At 49.0% G+C, this 16,852-nt stretch overlaps 1 protein-coding gene across 2 annotated transcripts in view; it reads left to right on the top strand.

Annotated features, from left to right (window-relative positions):
• AKAP8 (A-kinase anchoring protein 8) overlaps window positions 1-16,852 on the top strand; it is a 44,668-nt gene that overhangs the window by 6,387 nt on the left and 21,429 nt on the right. For both annotated transcript variants that reach the window (XR_003754364.2, XM_029049853.2), the window contains exons 2-6: window positions 7,830-7,868; window positions 9,429-9,461; window positions 13,499-13,778; window positions 15,114-15,582; window positions 16,257-16,386. Coding sequence is in view for 1 of the 2 variants with exons in the window: in XM_029049853.2 (XP_028905686.1) it covers window positions 7,830-7,868; window positions 9,429-9,461; window positions 13,499-13,778; window positions 15,114-15,582; window positions 16,257-16,386 (951 nt within the window). In the remaining variant the exon portion in view is untranslated. The remainder of the gene's footprint in view (window positions 1-7,829; window positions 7,869-9,428; window positions 9,462-13,498; window positions 13,779-15,113; window positions 15,583-16,256; window positions 16,387-16,852) is intronic.

Here is a 16,852-nt window from a genome sequence, read left to right as displayed (position 1 = left end):
TGTAGGCAGGGAACGTGCCTACCAACTCTGATATACTGTCCTCTCCCAAGTGCTTAGTACAGTGTTCTGCACACAGTAAGCACTCAGATATGATCAGTTGATCTTGATTATCTTTCTACCCCAGTGTGTAATAGTAATGGTAGTATTTGTCAAGCGCTTCCTATGTGCAAAGCACTGTTCTAAGCACTGGGGAGATACAAGGAGAACAGGTTGTCCCACGTGAGGCTCACAGTTTTTAATCCCCATTTTACAGATGAGGTAACTGAGGCACAGAGAAGTTAAGTGACTTGCCCAAAGTCACACAGCTGGCAAGCGACGGAGCAGGGATTCGAACCCATGACCTCTGACTCTCAAACCCGGGCTCTTTCCACTGAGCCAAGCTGCTTCTCAATACAGTGCTTGGTACATAGTAAGCACTTAATCAGTAGTATTTATTGAACATTTACCACGCAGAGCACTTAGACATGATCCTTACCCATAGGTGCTGCCTCAAAGTCTAATGGGAGAGATGGATATTAAAATGCCTTCCAGGTAAGGGAAGTAGCTGAGCACAAAGATAGATTTAAGTGCTTGGGGGTAGAACTAAGTGCATGGGAGAGGCAGTAGGGTGGAGGGGACTGGAGCGTAGTTTAGGAAGGCCTCCCGGAGGAGATACGATGTCAGTAGAGCTTTGAAGATGGATATTCAGATATGTCGGATATTCATTCAGTCATATTTATTGAATGCTTCCTGTGTGCAGAACACAGCACTCAACACCTGGGAGAGCACAGTTCAACAAATGTAGGGAGAAGGAGTTAGAGGTACAAGGTAGAATGTGAACAAGGGGTTGACAGCAGGTAGGGGGAGAGCGAGGGACATTGAGTAGGTTGGTATTAGAGGAGGTGTTATTGAACACTTAATTGTGTGTGGAGAATTGTAGAATTGTATTCAGTACTTGGAAGAACGCGACAGAGTTGGTAGATACGTTCCCTTCCAGTTCCGTCCACCAGGAGCTTATAGTCTAGAAGGGGAGACTGACAGGAAAACGGATTATGGATATGTACATGAGTGGTGGGAGGGGTGAATATCAAGGGCTTAAAAGATACGTGGGCAATCCAGAAGGGAGAAGGAGTTGGGAAAATGAGGGCTTGGTCAAGGCCTCTTGGAGGAAATGTGATTTTAATAAGGCTTTAAAGGTAGGGTGAGTGGTGGTCAGTCAGATGTGAAGGGGGAGGGGGTTCCAGGCCAGGAGGAGGAATTGGGCAAGGGGTCATCAGTGAGATAGATGAGATGGAGCAAAGTGGGGGGGCTGGGTTGTAGCTGGAAAGGAGCCAGGATAAGTAAGGGGGAGAGAGCTGATTGGGTGCCTTGAATCTGGTGGTGAGGAGTTTCTGTTTGATGTGGAGCTGGGTGGGCAGCCATTGGAGGTGCTTGAGGAGTGGGGAGATGTGTGCCAAATGATTTCATTTTTTTAAAATAGAAAAATGATCCAGGTGAAGTAGGGAAGGGAGAGGCTGGAAGAAGGGAGGTCAACGAGGAAGCTAAGGCAGTAGTCGAGGTAGGCTATGATAAGTGCTTAAATCAGTGTGGTGGCAGTTGGGATGGAGAGGAGTGGACAAATTCTGGAGATGTCACGGAGGCAGAATCGACAGTATTTCGCGACTGAATATGTGGGTTGAAGGAGAGAGATGAGTCCTCTCTCTCTCCCTCAGCCCCACAGCACTTGTGTACATATTGATCTGTAATTTATTTTAATCTCTGTCTCCTCCTCTGTTCTGTAAGATCCTTGTGGGCAGGTACCATCATCTGTGCAGAGTTGGTAGTTGAAGCCGTAGGAGCGAATGAGTTCAGGGGAGTAGGTGTAGATAGGACTAGAAAGGGACCCAAAACTGAGCCTTCAGAGACTCCTGCAGTTAGAGGTTGGGAGGCAGAGAAGGAGACCTAGAAGGAGTGCCCAGAGAGATAGCTGAAGAACCAGGAGAGAACTGTATCAGTGAAGCCAGGGCTAGGTATTGTATCAAGGAGATAAGGGTGGTCCGCAGTGTCATAGACAACTGAGAAGTCAAGGGGGATTAGGATGGAGTAGAGGCCATTGGATTTGGCAAGAAGGAGATCATTGGTGACCGTGGAGTGGGCAGTTTCTGTGGAGCAAAGGGGGCGAAAGCTAGAATGGAGGGAGTCAAGGGAGAATTGGAAGAGAGGAAGTGGAGGCATTGGTTGCAGACAACTCACTCAAGGAATTTGGAAAGGAATGGTAGGAGGGAGACTGGGTGGTAACTGGAAAGTGCCATGGGCCCAAGGGAGAGGTTATGGGGTTCTGGGTTGTTTTTTGTTTTTTTTTAATGGGGGAGGCAGGAACATGTTTAAAAGCAATGGGGAGGAAACTGTTGGAAAGTGAACAGTGGAAGAAAGCAGTCAGGGAGGGAAGAAGGGAGCGAGTTGTCTCCACCCGCTGCCTCCCTTCCCTCTCTTCCAGTTGTCTCTTTGACCCTCTCCAATCTGGTGTGCTGGTTTCTTTGGAAGCTGTCGATGCTGAAACTCACAGCGGAAAGCTGTGTGAGTCAGCTAGGCTAGCTAGTTTTCAAGTTACCCTTAAATTAGGAAAACACTGCTGCTGGTGAGATGCTGCTCAAGAGCATGAATGTAATAATAATTGTGGTACTAGTTAAACAGTATAGGACAAGCACTGAAATGTTCAGGTCAGAAACAGCACTTAGAGCTCATGGTGGAAGAGGGAAGAACAGGTATGTATTCCCCCTTTGACAGATAAGGTTACAAGCCCAGAAATGTTGTGACTTGCCCAAGGTCACCCAGCAGACAAGTGGCGGAGCTGGGATTAGAATTCCAGTCCCCTAAATCTCAAGCATCGATTGAGGGAGGGGAAAAGAAAAGCTCCCTACATTCAGCAAGGACATGGGCTAGAGATTGTAAGTGTCTCAAGGGCAGGGATCATGTCAACCAACTCTATTGTACTCTCCCAAGTGCTTAGTACAGTGCTCTGCACCTAGTAAACTCTTAATAAATGTGATCGATTGTTTTTGCAGTAGTCATGATGGTTTGTGATGAACCACCCACAGCTCTCTTCTAAAGTCAGTGCTGATGTTACAGAAGCAGCGTGGCTTAGTGGAAAGAGTGGGGGCCAGTAATCGAATCCAAGCTCCAGCACTTGTCTGCTATGCAAACTTGGGCGAGTCACTTCACTTCTCTGTGCCTCAGTTCCCTCACCTGCACGATGGGGATTCGATACGTGTTCTCCCTCCTGCTTAAGCTGTGAGTGAGCCCCATGTGGGACCTGATTATCTCGTATCTACCCCAGCACTTACTACAGTGCTTAGCACTTAGCAAGTGCTAAACAAATACTATGATTACTGTTGCCATTTTCGAATTGTGGCAGGGGAGTGGGAATCTCTGTTCAGAATATTGTGTTTGATTATTAAAGCCTCAGCCCACTGAGCATAACTTAGCTCTTTGAAAAGTTCTGTTGTGAGCTAGCAGGCCAAGTTTTGCGCAGGATGGGTGATTAAAAAAATCTGTCATCCATCCTGCTCCCCCGCAGGAATCTTTAGGTGCCTCACTCTCTCCTATCTATAAATGGTTAGTTTCATTTTGAATCAGTCATTGGCATTTATTGAGCGCTTACTGTCTATAGAGCACTGCACAACAGAGTTGGCTGCCAAAATCCCTACCCACAAGGAGCTTATACTCTAGCTGGGGAGACACACACATTAAAATACATTATGGATGTGTACATAACTGCTGTGGGGCTGAGGGTGGGGTGAATAAAGCATGCAAATCCAAGGGAGAGAGAGTAGGGGAAACGCGTGCTTAGTCAGGTAAAGCTTCTTAGAGGAAGTGTCTTTTGTTTTTTTTCATATGGTTGTGAAGGTGGGGTGGAAGATGGTCTGTCAGATACAAAGAGGGAGGGAGTTCCAGGACAGAGGGAGGCCGTGGGCAAGATGAGATTGAGGTACAGTAAGTAGGTTGGCATTAGAGGAGCATAGAGTGTGGGCTGGGTTGTGGTAGGAAATCAGCGAAGTAAAGTAGGAGGCGGCGAGCTATGTGTTTAGAAAAAGCACTTTGTTTTTACAAAAATGCCTTTTTTTAATCACTCCTCAGTATTTCCATTAGGTAAATCAGTATTATCCTCACATAGTCCCATGAGCCTTGTGTGTCAGTCAGCTCTTGGATTTGCACTCTTTGGTCTCCTCTCTTTTTCAAGGTAACTGTTTTCCCTGTTGTGTGGAGGAGGGGACTGAGATACAGAGAATGAAGGTAGCTGGTTATAGTTTACCCAGTCAGTTATAGTTAATGAGTCAGTAATAATAACTGGCATTTAAGTCCCCTCTCAGGGTCACACCTGGACAGTTTCCAGTACTCTACCAGTCTCAGCTGTGGGAGGTAGAGTCAAACAGAGGTATATCGATTCCATTCCTAGCTTGGGCAGTGGCTAGCGAGTGGAAGGCAATCTGCTACAAGTCAAAACTCACCCTTGCTGGGTAGCAGCGGCATGGGACAGAGTCGGGCGGAGACTCAAGTTTACTGTGCGGAAGGAGGCGGTGGTAAGCCGGTTCTGCATTTTTATCAAGAAAACTCTGTGGATCCACTACTGGAACGATTGCAGATGGAGGCGGGGCGTTCTGGGAGTGATGTGTCCATGACGTCGCTATGGGTCAGAGACAACTCAACAGCATAAGACAAGACAAGATTTGTTAAGTGCCTACAATGTGAGCTGGGGTAGATTCATTCCTTCAGTCATATTTATTGAGCACTTACTATGTGCAGAGCACTGTACTAAGCGCTTGGAATGTACAATTCGGCAACAGATACAGTCCCTGCCCAACAACAGGCACACAGTCTAAATGGTCGTCAGGTCCCACATAGGGCTCACAGTCTTAAGTAGGAGGGAGAGAACAGGCTTTGACTCCCCATTTTGCAGATGAGGAAACTGAGGCACAGATAAGTAAAGTGACTTGCCCAAGGTCACAGAGCAGACAATTGACAGGGCCAGGATTAGAACCCAGGTCATCTGGCTGGCGGGCTCGTACTTTATCCACTAAGAGCTGTTTCCCACTTCTCTGGTGTAACTTCATTTTCGTGAAGGGGCTGCATATTGCGTACAGTTGATTCTGCCCCAGTGTGCCTCTTCATGGTGTGTTTTTGGGTACGATGCTCTTGGATAGAATGTTCCTCCGACCACAGACGTCTGCGTAGAACGTGATGGGGTGTCAGAGGAAACGGTTCTGTGTGCAAATCAGGTGAGAGGTGAGTAAGCACTTCCTTGTGACTTACTCCTTAACGCCTCCTGGGTTTTAGGAGAACTGACTGTATTTGGCTTAGCGCCTGGCACAATGAAACTGCCTAATGGAATTGTTCTTGTGAGGGTTGTTGACTTTTGGTCAAGAGGTGCTTTGTGCGCGTTGCGATGAGCAAGGATAATGCAGTCTTTGTGTTCCCCAACCACTAGCTCAGACACTTCAAAACTGTCCCCTTTGGAGCATATTGATGAACAGTGAGTCAACACACCATGAAACCTGAGTAGGAAGTAGTAGCTCATTCAAGAGCTAAACAAGAGCATTGGCTTTGCTAACTCTCCTGCCTTAACAGTCGTCTTTTTTTATGGTATTTAAGCGCTTACTATGTATGAGGCACTGTATTAGGCGCTGGGGTAGATACGAGCTATTCAGGTTGGACGCAGTCCACGTCCCACGTGAGGCTCACGTCTTAATCCCCGTTTTACAGATGAGGTAACTGAAGCCCAGAGAAATGAAATGACACGTCCAAGGTCACATAGGCAAGTGGCAGTCAGGATTGGAACCCAAGTCATTTTCTGGTTTTATTTCAGTTTAGTCCATTTTTTTGACTAGCTTTTCAGATTCACCTGTGAGTTGGGAAACAGAGAGGAAGAAACTCTTTCTCCCGCACAGGGCAGCATCTAGCAGAAAATTGGTATCCTGTGGAAAATGGGATTAAGAGGAGAAATGTTTTAGGATTAAGTATAGCATGGGGGGAGGGAGCTCTATTTATGGAATTGATACTTTTTTTTCTTTAAACGGGAGTCAGGAGACCCTGGTTCTGCCACTTACCTGCTGGGTGACCTAAGGCCAGTTACTTAACCTTTCTGTGCTTCAGTTTCCCCATCTGCAAAATAGGGATTCGGTGCCTTTCCTCTCCACCTTAGATTGTGAGCCCCTAGCGGGATGGGGATTGTGTCTGATCTGATTGTATGTGCCCCAGCGTTTGGCTTGTAATCAATCAGTGGTATTTATTGAGCGCATACTCTGTGCAGAGCACTGTGCTATGCGCTTGGGAGAATATAACACAACAGAATTAGCAGACACGTTGCCTGCCCGTAACGACCGTACAGTCTAGCACTGAACAGGTAACTAGCAGCAAGGTCTAGTGGATAGACCACAGGCCTGAAAGTCAGAAGGACCTGAGTTCTAATCCTAATTCCGCCACTTTTCTGCTGTGACACCTCGGGCCAGTCACTTCTTCTCTTTGCCTCAGTCCCCTCATCTGTAAAATGGGGATTAAGACTGTGAGTCCTCTGTGGGACATGGACATCCAACCTTATTATCTTACATCTACTCCAGTGCTTAGTACAGTGCCTGGCACATAATAAGTGCTTAGCAAATACCACTTTAAAAAACGCTAATACCATTCTTAGTAGTAACTGTGGCCCCCTTGTGATGCCACTGCCCCAGCAGGCTAGAATATACTTTGGAGGGACAGGTGGTCTTCTACTCCTACTTGAAGGTGGGGTCCTTCCACCTCCCTTGGACAAACCAGCTGGGCAGAGGATGGGATTGGTAAGGCCCTAGAGAAATCTAAACTGGTGATGTTGTCATCCACATGACTTGCCATTGTGAGGCAGGAAAAATTATCTCTGTTTTATGAGGAGGAGGAGGACAGGGAAGAAGCAGGGCCAGAAGAGGAAGTTAGATTTTCTCCCTTGGCCGCTGGAAACTGTAAGTTTTTCTTACTCCCAATTAATAATAATAATAATGATGATGGTATTTGTTAAGCGCTTACTATGTGCCAAGCACTGTTCTAAGCGCTGGAGGAGATACAAGGTAGGCACGTTGTCCCACGGGGGACTCACAGTCTTGATCCCCATTTTACAGATGAGGTAAGTGAGGCACAGAGACGTGAAGTCACTTGCCCAGAGTCATACAACTGACAAGTAGCGGAGCTGGGATTGAAACCCACGACCTCTGACTCCCAAGCCCGGGCTCTTTCCACTGAGCCATGCTGCTTCTCAGCGTGAGACCCCGAGTCCAAAGTTGTGCCGTCTCCTTCCCGTTGAAGTGCAGCATTCCTTCTTTCTGGGCTTTCTGTCCTCTTCTTTCTCCAAAGAAGTGGGTGAGACTTACACCAGGACGCTTGGGGTGTCTGTGCTTACTCTCGCCTCCCTTTAGAGGAAAGTTGACCTTGTAGCGTGGCTCAGTGGAAAGAGCCCAGGCTTGGGTTTCAGAGGTCATGGGTTTGAATCCCGGCTCTGCCACTTGTCAATTGTGTGACTGTGGGCAAGTCACTTAACTTCTCTGGGCCTCAGTTACCTCATCTGTAAAATGGGGATTAAGACCATGAGCCTCATGTGGTACTACCTGATTACCCTGTATCTACCCCAGTGCTTAGAACAGTGCTCTGCATATAGTAAGCACTTAACAAATACCAACATTATTATTTCCACCAGCCCCAAGAAGTCTTTCAGACCGGGGATTGGTCTGAATGGATAATGTGCATGATCTCCCCTGTGACAAGATTGCTTTTTATATGGGTTTGACTTCTCGCGTATGTTCCCGTCCCTTGAATGTCTCTGGCTTCATCCAAACTCTCTCTGGTCTCAGGTTATGGAGCTTGGAGTGCTGCAGCTGCCAACCCTCAGGGTAAGTTTCTCTAGCTCGGTGAAGTTACCGATTTGGGGCAACCGCACTCTTTCTGTCTTGTTCCTCTACAGGAGTAAATTACTTCACTTTTGGGATGAGACTCTGAGCAGACCCAGTCCCTGACCTCCAGGAGCATATTTTGTAAAGAGCAGGAGCAGGCTCTTGTGTCCCCATTCTTTTTGGCCAGGCGGGGGGGCTCTCCTTTGGGTTTCTCTAGAACCCCCGGCAGGCTTCTGGCTGCAGCTCAATTGACACTGGTTGGGGCAGGTTCTGGGCTGCACACACCAGCCCTTCTGTGTCTGACGTCACCTCCTCTTGGGTGACAGGGATATGTGAGGGCCCCGGGATGATGGCCCGTGACTCTGGGGCAGTACCGGTAACTCAGCCCGGGAACCAGCAGCAGCCGCCGCTGCACCTCAGCTCCCATTAGGAATCCGACAGGTGTCCCGCAGCCTGCTTTAGCGCCTTTCCCCGAAGAAGCTCTAACTTCATTTCTCTAAAAGCGAATAGTCACCAGACCAGACCACGGGCTGAGTTCCACCTCATCCCCTCTCTCCAGATCATCTCCAGCCTCTCTATGGATTCTTTTTTTCCTGGCCGGTGCCATGTCCCCTGTTGGGGTACTTCGCCTGGGCCCCAGCCCCCAGGCCCCGTGTCTCTCGATTGAAGGAACTCCAGACAGTTTCATCTTCTGACACCCCAGCCTCCCTCCTAGTATTATTTGAAGGCACCTTCTCATTCATCTGTTGGCTCATTTAGACATTCCCTTTTTTGTGTGTATGTGGGTTTTTTTGTTTTTTTTTAAAATGGGGTGCGTGATGGGCCACACTGTTTCAGGAACTGCAGTGTCATTTTTTTTTTTCCACTCTCTGCGCCCCCTCCCCCCCCAAGCTAAAGTCAGCAGTGCCCAATCAGAGTTTGGGGGGGGAAAGGTACTGTTTGTGTTGGTTTTTTTTGTTTTGCTTTGTTTTTGGGGTTTTTTTTAAAGCCTCCTCAATGCTGTCAGCAGCTTATTTCTGTTTTTTATTTTTTATTTTTGTGGGGGCGGGAGCGGGAAATGACTTTTGTTAAACTACTCTGTCTTTGGGCTCAATCTTACCTTCAGCCCAGCTGAATTGAAGAGCTGGAAAGCAGCCTGAAACATGCTCATGGCTGTTTGGGCTCAAAGTTGCTAAACTTTCTGGTAAGTTTGCATGTTTCTTTCCATTGGGCCTAAAGGGTAACAAGTCCTGCCTAGATGAGAAGCCTTAATTAAACCCGGCCCCGCCATTTCTCCAAAACAGTGAGCGAGATGGAGAAAGCCAGCCTTCGGACTTAAGCGAACGGCAGCAGGGCTGATTGATAGTCAGTGCCACAAGCCCTGTTAATGATGTTCCTTTTTGTCTTCAAGTGTCATTTCTGACTGCTCTGAGGTTGCCGACAGCTGGGATTCTTGGCCCTGCTGCTACCGTACATAATCCCGAGAGTAGAATGGACATAATTGCTCTGTAAAAATCTATTGTCTGTTTCTTCCACGGTGAAAGCAAAGCTCTTGTGTGTGCTTTTTTCTTTCTCGTTAAGGTACATATGCAACCACTGCAGCGAGCTGGCAAGGTAGGTGTCTAGGAATTTGTCCATGCTTGGGGGTGGTGTGTGTGTCGGGGGGAGGGGGGCCGCGCAGAGGGGAAAGAGTACGTGTGTGTGTTTGGGGGTGGTGAGCGTGAGTCAGTCCTCTTCTGTGGGGATGATCCTGGCTAGTCCCTTTCTGACTGCTTGATTTGTCTGGCGGTGGTACCGATGACGGGAGAGCTGGTGGCTAAAGAAAGCATCAGGTACTTTGTGCACCAGCTAGATGAGAAAAAGCAAATCAAGTGAATATAGGTACTAGGAGGGGAGACTTCGGTCTGTGGTCCGTGGCCTTGCCCATTAAGTCAGGCAAAGGTATTTGAGCACTTATGGTGGGCAGAGCACTTGCTTGGGCGAGTACAGCGCAAGAGAGTTAGCAGACATGTTCCCTGCCCACAGCGAGTTTACATTCCAGAGGGAGCAGTGGAGAAATGCCTGGCTGGACCCTTGTTTGCAGCGGTGGTGGTGCCCCCCCCCCCCCCAGTCCTGCTGTCTCTGGTTGCCGCTTCAGTAGCTGGCTGCCCTCCCCCACACCCCCTTGCCCCAGCCCTCGAGAGCCCGGACAGCCATGAGCTGTTGAGTGAGTGAACTTTTGCTGTAGGGCGTAGGTGATCTTTGTGGTTTGACCTCCTTTATGGGGGTTTCTCAAACCAATCCCCTGTGCATTCCAAGGGATGACTGTAGCTCAAGAGGGTAAGCGTTTCGAGTAGACTGTTAGGTTTTAAGATTCATTCAGTCGTATTTCCGGAGCACTTACTCTGTGCAGAGCACTTGGGAGAGTACAATAAACAAACACGTTCCCTGCCCACGGCGAGTTTAGTCTAGATGGGGAGACACATTAATATAAATAAAGAAATCACAGATATATATGTAAATGCTGTAGGGCTGGGAGGGGGAGATGAATAAAGGGAGCAAGTCAGGGCGAAGCAGAAGGGAGTGGGACAGTTGTGCCTTCAATAAGGCTTTGAACGGAGGGAAAGGAATTGTCTGTCAGATATGAGGAGGGAGGGCATTCCAGGCCAGAGGCAGGATGTGGGCTAGAGGTCGGCAGCAAGATAGACGAGATCGAAGTACAGTGAGAAAGTTAGCATTAGAGGAATGAAGTGTGCACGCTGGGTTGTAGTAAGAAAGTAGCGAGGTGAGGTAGGAGGGGGCAAGGTGATTGCTTTAAAGCCAATGATGAGGGGTTTTTGTTTGATGCAGAGGTGGATGGGCAACCACTGGAGTTTTTCTGAAGAGTGGGGGAACACGCCCTGAACGTTTTTGTAGAAAAATGATCTGGGCAGCAGAGTGAAGTATGGACTGGAGTGGGGAGAGACAGGAGGCTGGTAGGTCAGCAAGGAGGCTGATGCAGTAATCCAGATGGGTTAGGATGAGTGATTGTATTAACTTGGTAGTTTGGACGGAGAGGAAAGGGTGGATTTCAGTGATATCGTGAAGGTGGGACCGACAGGATTTAGTGATGGATTGAATATGTGGGTTGAATGAGAGCGAGGAGTCAAGGATAGCGCCAAGGTAATGGGCTTGTGAGATGGGAAGGGTGGTGATGCCATCTACAGTGATGGAAAAGTCAGGGGGAGGACAGGGTTTGGGTGGAAAGATTAAAAACTCTGTTTTGGACATGTTAAGTTTGAGGCGACGGGAGGACATCCAAGTATAGATTTCTTGATAGCAGGAGGAAATGTGAGACTGCACAGAGGGAGAGAGATCAGGGCTGGAGATATAATAATAATAATTATGGTATTTATTAAGCTCTTACTATGTGCCAAGCACCGTTCTAGGCACTGGGGCAGATACAAGGTAATCACATCCCACGTGGGGCTCACAATCTTAATCCCCATTTTACAGATGAGGTAACTGAGTCACAGAGAAGTTAAGTGGCTTGCCAAAGGTCACAAAGCAGACAAGTGGCGGCACCGGGATTAGAATCCACATCCTCTGACTCCCGAGCCCGTGCTCTCTCCACTAAGCCATGCTGCTATCATCTGCTTAGAAGTGGTAGTTGAAACCCTGTGAGTGAATGAGTTCTCCAAGGGAGTGGGTGTAGCTAGAGAATAGAAGGGGGACCAGAACTGAACCTTGAGCTTCACCCACAGGGGTGGGAGACAGAGGAGGAGCCTGTGAAAGAGACTGAGCGGCCAGAAAGAGAAGAGGAAAACCAGGAGAGGATGGTGTCAGCGAAGCCGAGGTTGGATAGTGTTTCCAGGAGAACGGAGTGGTCGACAATGTCGAAGGCAGCTGAGAGGTCAAGCAGGGTTAGGATGGAGTAGAGGCCGTTGGATTTGGCAAGAAGGAGACCATTGGTGACCTTTGAGTGGGCAGTTTCTGTGGAGTGAAGGGGATGGAAGCCAGATTGGAGCAGATCAAGGAAAGAATTGGAGGAGAGGAGCTTGAGACAGCGAGTGTAGGTAACTCACTCAAGGAGTTTGGAGAGGAATGGTAGGGAGATGGGGCAAAAACCGGCGGGAGCTGTGGGGTAAAGGGAGGATTTTTTTATGTGCGAATGTTTGAAAGCGGAGGGGAAGAAGCCATTGGAGAGTGAACAGTTGAAGATGGTAGGGAGAGAAGAAGAGAGGAGGCAAGTGTTTTGATAAGGTGTGAAGGAATGGAGTCGGAATCACAGGTGGAGGAGGTGAATTTTGGGAGAAGGCAGGGGATCTCCTCTAGAAATACTTTTAGGATGTCATGAGGGACTGATTGCGACTTTCTTACTAGCTCCATCAGCTTTGGAAAGACTTCACCATCAGTAGCTTTTTATGAAGGCCTACACTGTGCAGACCACTGTACTGAGCGCCTGGTAGGGTACATTCCAGTAGAGTTAGAAGACCCTGTCCCTGCCTCAGAGCTGGGCACTTCCTGGAGGAGATGGTGAATCTTGAATAGCCTTTTTTTTTTTTTGTTAAAGGGAAGGAGTGGTACGGAAAGTAAGATCTTGGGAGCAGAGAGGCTGCTCTGCTTTCTAGCTTGTGCTCAAGTTGTCCCTTGTGCATGGGAGAGGGGAGGGTTAGGAGCTCAGGAAGACAAGCTTGACTGGAAGGAAGGTGAGCTGAGGTTTGGGACATGAGTAGAAAGCTAGGGCTGGGCCAGCTGCTAGAGAACTTTGAAGATGACTGAAGCTTTGGAGGGTAATGAGGAGAGCGGTGGGCTTGCCAGATGACTTTATTGCAGGGAGCAGGACACTTTGGAAAGGGGAGGAACCAGGCCCTGAGAGAGGCCTGCAGGAATCAGAAAAGTCGGGCTGGATGAGAAGCAGCATGACCTAGTGGATAGAGCAGGGGCCTGGGAGTCAGAAGATCCTGGATTCTAATCCTGCTTCTGCTACTGTCTGCTCTGACCTTGGACAAGCCACTTGGCTTCTCTGTGCTTCGGTTCCCTCATCCGTGAAATGGGGATTGAGCCTGTGAGCCTGATGTAGGGCAGGGACTGTGTCCAACCCACTTGTATCCACCCCAGCGTTTAGCGTGGCTCAGTGGAAAGAGCCCGGGCTTGGAGGTCAGAGTGCATGGGTTCGAATCGTGACTCTGCCCGTTGTCAGCTGTGTGACTGTGGGCAAGTCACTTAACTTCTCTGGGCCTCAGTTACCCCACCTGTAAAATGGGGATTAAGACTGTGAACCTCACGAGGGACAACCCAATTACCCTGTATCTACCCCAGCGCTTAGAACAGTGCTCTGTACATAGTAAGCACTTAAATACCAACATTATTATTATTAGTAGTATAGTGCCCGCCACTCAATAAGCGCTTAACAAATACGGCAATTATTATTATTCTCTGTGCCAGTTACCTCATCTGTAAAATGGCGATTAAGGTTGAGGCCCACAAGGGACATGGATTGCGTCCAACCTTGTATCTACCCCAGCATTTAGTACAGTGCTTGGCACAGAATAAACGCTTAACAAAATATCATTAAAAACAAAAAGAATTCAAGAAGTGTGGCTGAGAAGGCAGCGGCCGGACTTGTTTGCTAGGTGGTGGGACCGGGCTCTTCGCTGTTGGGTTCTGACGGAAATCTCCCCTCCTGCCAGGCTATGAAAGCTACAACTATTACAGTGCCCAAGACGCCAGCGCCGCTGCCGGGGCCACCTATAACTACAGCACTGCTACCTGGGAGGCCGCCAAGACCGACGTGAGCATGGCACCTGGAACCGCTGCCATGCAGGTGGCGACTTTCGGCCCAGAGACTGGCACGAGTGAGAACTCAGACTCCCTCATTGCAAAGATCAACCAGCGCTTGGACATGATGTCGAAGGAAGGAGGCGGGGGCGGGGATGGCGGCAGCGGGGAGGGCATGGATGACCAGGAGAGGTGATTATGGGAATTCTTTTTGTTCTGGGAACTAGAGAAGCAGCGTGGCCTAGTGGAAAGAGCATGGGCCTGGGAGTCAGAGGACCTGGGTTCTAATCCCGGCTCCACCACTTGTCTGCTCTGTGACCTGGGGCAAGTCACTTCACTTCTCTTTGCCTGTTACCTCATCTGTAAAATGGGGATTAAAGCTGTGAGTCCCGTGTGGGACATGGATTGTGTTCAACCGATTAACTTGTATCTCTCCCAGCACTAAGTACAGTGCCTCGCACATAGTAAGTGCATAATAAATGCCATTAAGAAAAATAGTATTCTACATTAGACCGCAGAGTGGCTTAGTTGCATCAACGTAGTGTTCCCTCTGGGGAGCAAAAGACTGATTATTCCTTCCTCAGTTTTTAAAAAATTGAATAAACTTGCCGGCCACGTTCTAGGCAACTTGAGTACATCTTTTTTTCTGTCTCCTTATAATTTTCCTTTTCTCTTTCTCTACCTCTTCTCTGCCCTGCCCTCCCCTCCCCGCCCAATGAAATATTGAGTGCTAGACACTACTAAGAACCTGGGAGAGCACAAGAGAAGCAAGAAACACCTTCTCTGCCTCAAGAGCTTATAATCTAACAGTGGGGGTGGGGAACAGACACAAAAATTCTGCATAGCTAGTGGGAGCAGATGTTACAGGAAGAAGCCCACCATGTTTGGATAAAGTAACTGAATAGAGTGTTAACTATACAAGCCTGCATAGGTACAAAAGTGCTGAGGAGAGGACTGACTGACTTAAGTGGGGGTTAGTTTGACATGCCTGGGGTGCCGCAAATTCTGCGAGGGATGCTTCTGATGAAGTTCTGATTATTTGTTTATTTCTGGTTGCTCCTTAATCTGTACCTGAACCGGAGGGGTCTGGAGATCAGTGGCCATAGCGAACCCTTAATTGGGTCTCACTGACCACTTACACTAGACCAGTTGAAATCTCTTGTGGCAAGAACCCTGGCTTTTGTCATTGGAAGAAGTGAACACTGCAGATGTGTCTGGGGTGGATTTACAGACCCTCGAGGTGGTAGAGGTGATGCTCTAGTGCAGGGCAAGCCTGATTGACAGTAAGATAAGGGCCTTCCAAAGGAGGCCCAAAGCAGTCATGCTTTTTGCTCAGCCGTCAGGGTGTCTGGACTCGGGTTAACTATCGGTCTTGTGGAATGGGACCTAGGTCAAGCTCGAATGCTGTCTTCTCGCTTAGTAGAATGCCTGGCATATAGTAAGCGCTTAGCAAACACCACGATTATTAAATGGGTGAGGGCCCCCGCTGGATGCACTCTCACCTTTGGTTTCTGGTTTCCTTTGCAGCTCTTTCAGATTTGAGTCCTTTGACACTTACGATTCCAGGGTTGCAATGGCCGACCGTGATCTGTACCATCCTGGCTATGACTACGATTATGACTTTGACCTGGGAGCTGAGCAGGACGATGCCTTTGGCAGCCAGTGTGATGACCGCCGAGATCTGGCCCGCCACTCCGGGTTCTCCCGGGGATTCACTCGGGGCCGGGGCCGGGGTCGGTTCCGGGGCCACTCCGGCACCTTTGGACGCAGTGACCACTTCATGCCGTCGTCGAGCTCGGAGCGCCTGTCGGCCCGCTGGAACGAGCTGAATTATATTGGTGGAAGGGGTATGGGAGGATCCTGTCCCAACAGACTGCCCTCTCTCTTCTCCCAAGCTCTGGGTCCGGATTACGGCATGATGGGCGTGCAGGGGATGGGTAGATTTGCCAATATGCCCTACGGATGCGGCCGATCGCGAAACAGGATGCGCGACAGGGTGAGACTTCTCCTGGTTCTGTTCAAAATAATAATAATGGTGTTTGTTAAGCGCTTCCTATGTGCCAAGCACTGTTCTAAGCGCTGGGGTAGAGGCCAGGTAATTGGGTTGTCCCACGTGGGGCTCACAGTCTTCATCCCCATTTTACAGAGGAGGTAACTTCTCTGTGCCTCAGTTAAGTGACTTGCCCAAAGTCACACAGCTGATGTGGTGGCGCCGGGATTAGAACCCACTACCTCTGACTCCCAAGACCGTGCTCTTTTCACTGAGCCACGCTGCTTCTCGTATATTCATTCTGTCTCTGCCTATGGGCCTGTGTCTCTTCCTTTTTGTCAAGTGCTGGGGTAGATACAAGCTTATTAGGTTGGAAACGATCCATCCCACATGGGGCTCACAGTGTAAATTGGAGGGAGACGGATTGAATCCCCATTTTATAGATGAGGTAACTGAGGCACTGAGAAGTGAAGCGACCTATGTCAGTCCCAACTGACAGATGGCGGAGTCAGGATTAGAACCCAGGTCCTTTGACTTCCGGGCCAGGACTCTTTCCACTAGGCCATGCTCTCACAGCTATGCTGGCTTCTCAGACCCGCAGCCCTCTCTCTCCCAACCACTCCCAATTCTTGGTTTCTGTGGCTGATCCACTGAGCTCGGATGTGATTTTGTGTTTGCAGCCCAAGAGGAGGGGGTTCAATCGCTTTGGCCCAGATGGCGTTGGCCGGAAACGAAAATATTCTCAGAATGGCGACGAACCAGATGGCAAACAGGCCCGGACTGACAGCGAAGGAGAGGATTCAGAGAATGGTGTGCTCTTCCCTAGGGCCCTGAATGGGGCGTTCCGGGTGGGAAGCAGTTCTGGCCCCCAGGTCCATCCCCGCCTGGTACTTTGACCTTGGGTCAGTCGTGGCCCTGGCATTTTTCCAGAGGCTGCGCATCTGTAAGATGGAGAGAACAGTTTTGACCATCGGAAAATGCAGGAAGCCCAGGGATGTTGCTGAAAGGCATTTTTAACAGGAAGGCGTGCCCTGTTGACATCAAGCTCAACGGTCTAAGGCATTAGGGTGCAGTATGTTGAGGTGATCCTCTTTCAGACATTTGCACTGAAGCTGGCCGAGTCTTTCCCACCATCCCCGAGAGCCCAATGCCAAGTATTATTGGGAAGGCTTGGCAAGCATAATATCGTAAAATTCAGAGTTTGGGCTTATTGACTTTTGCTGGATATTATGATCAACAAGCAGAGCAAGGCTGATAACGAGAAGGTTACACCTTT

Source organism: Ornithorhynchus anatinus, chromosome X1 (genome assembly GCF_004115215.2).
Source record: "Ornithorhynchus anatinus isolate Pmale09 chromosome X1, mOrnAna1.pri.v4, whole genome shotgun sequence".
In the NCBI taxonomy this organism is placed as follows: domain Eukaryota; kingdom Metazoa; phylum Chordata; class Mammalia; order Monotremata; family Ornithorhynchidae; genus Ornithorhynchus; species Ornithorhynchus anatinus.
The sequence above is the reverse complement of the archived record's forward strand: the minus strand, read 5'-3'. Positions and strand labels throughout refer to the sequence as shown.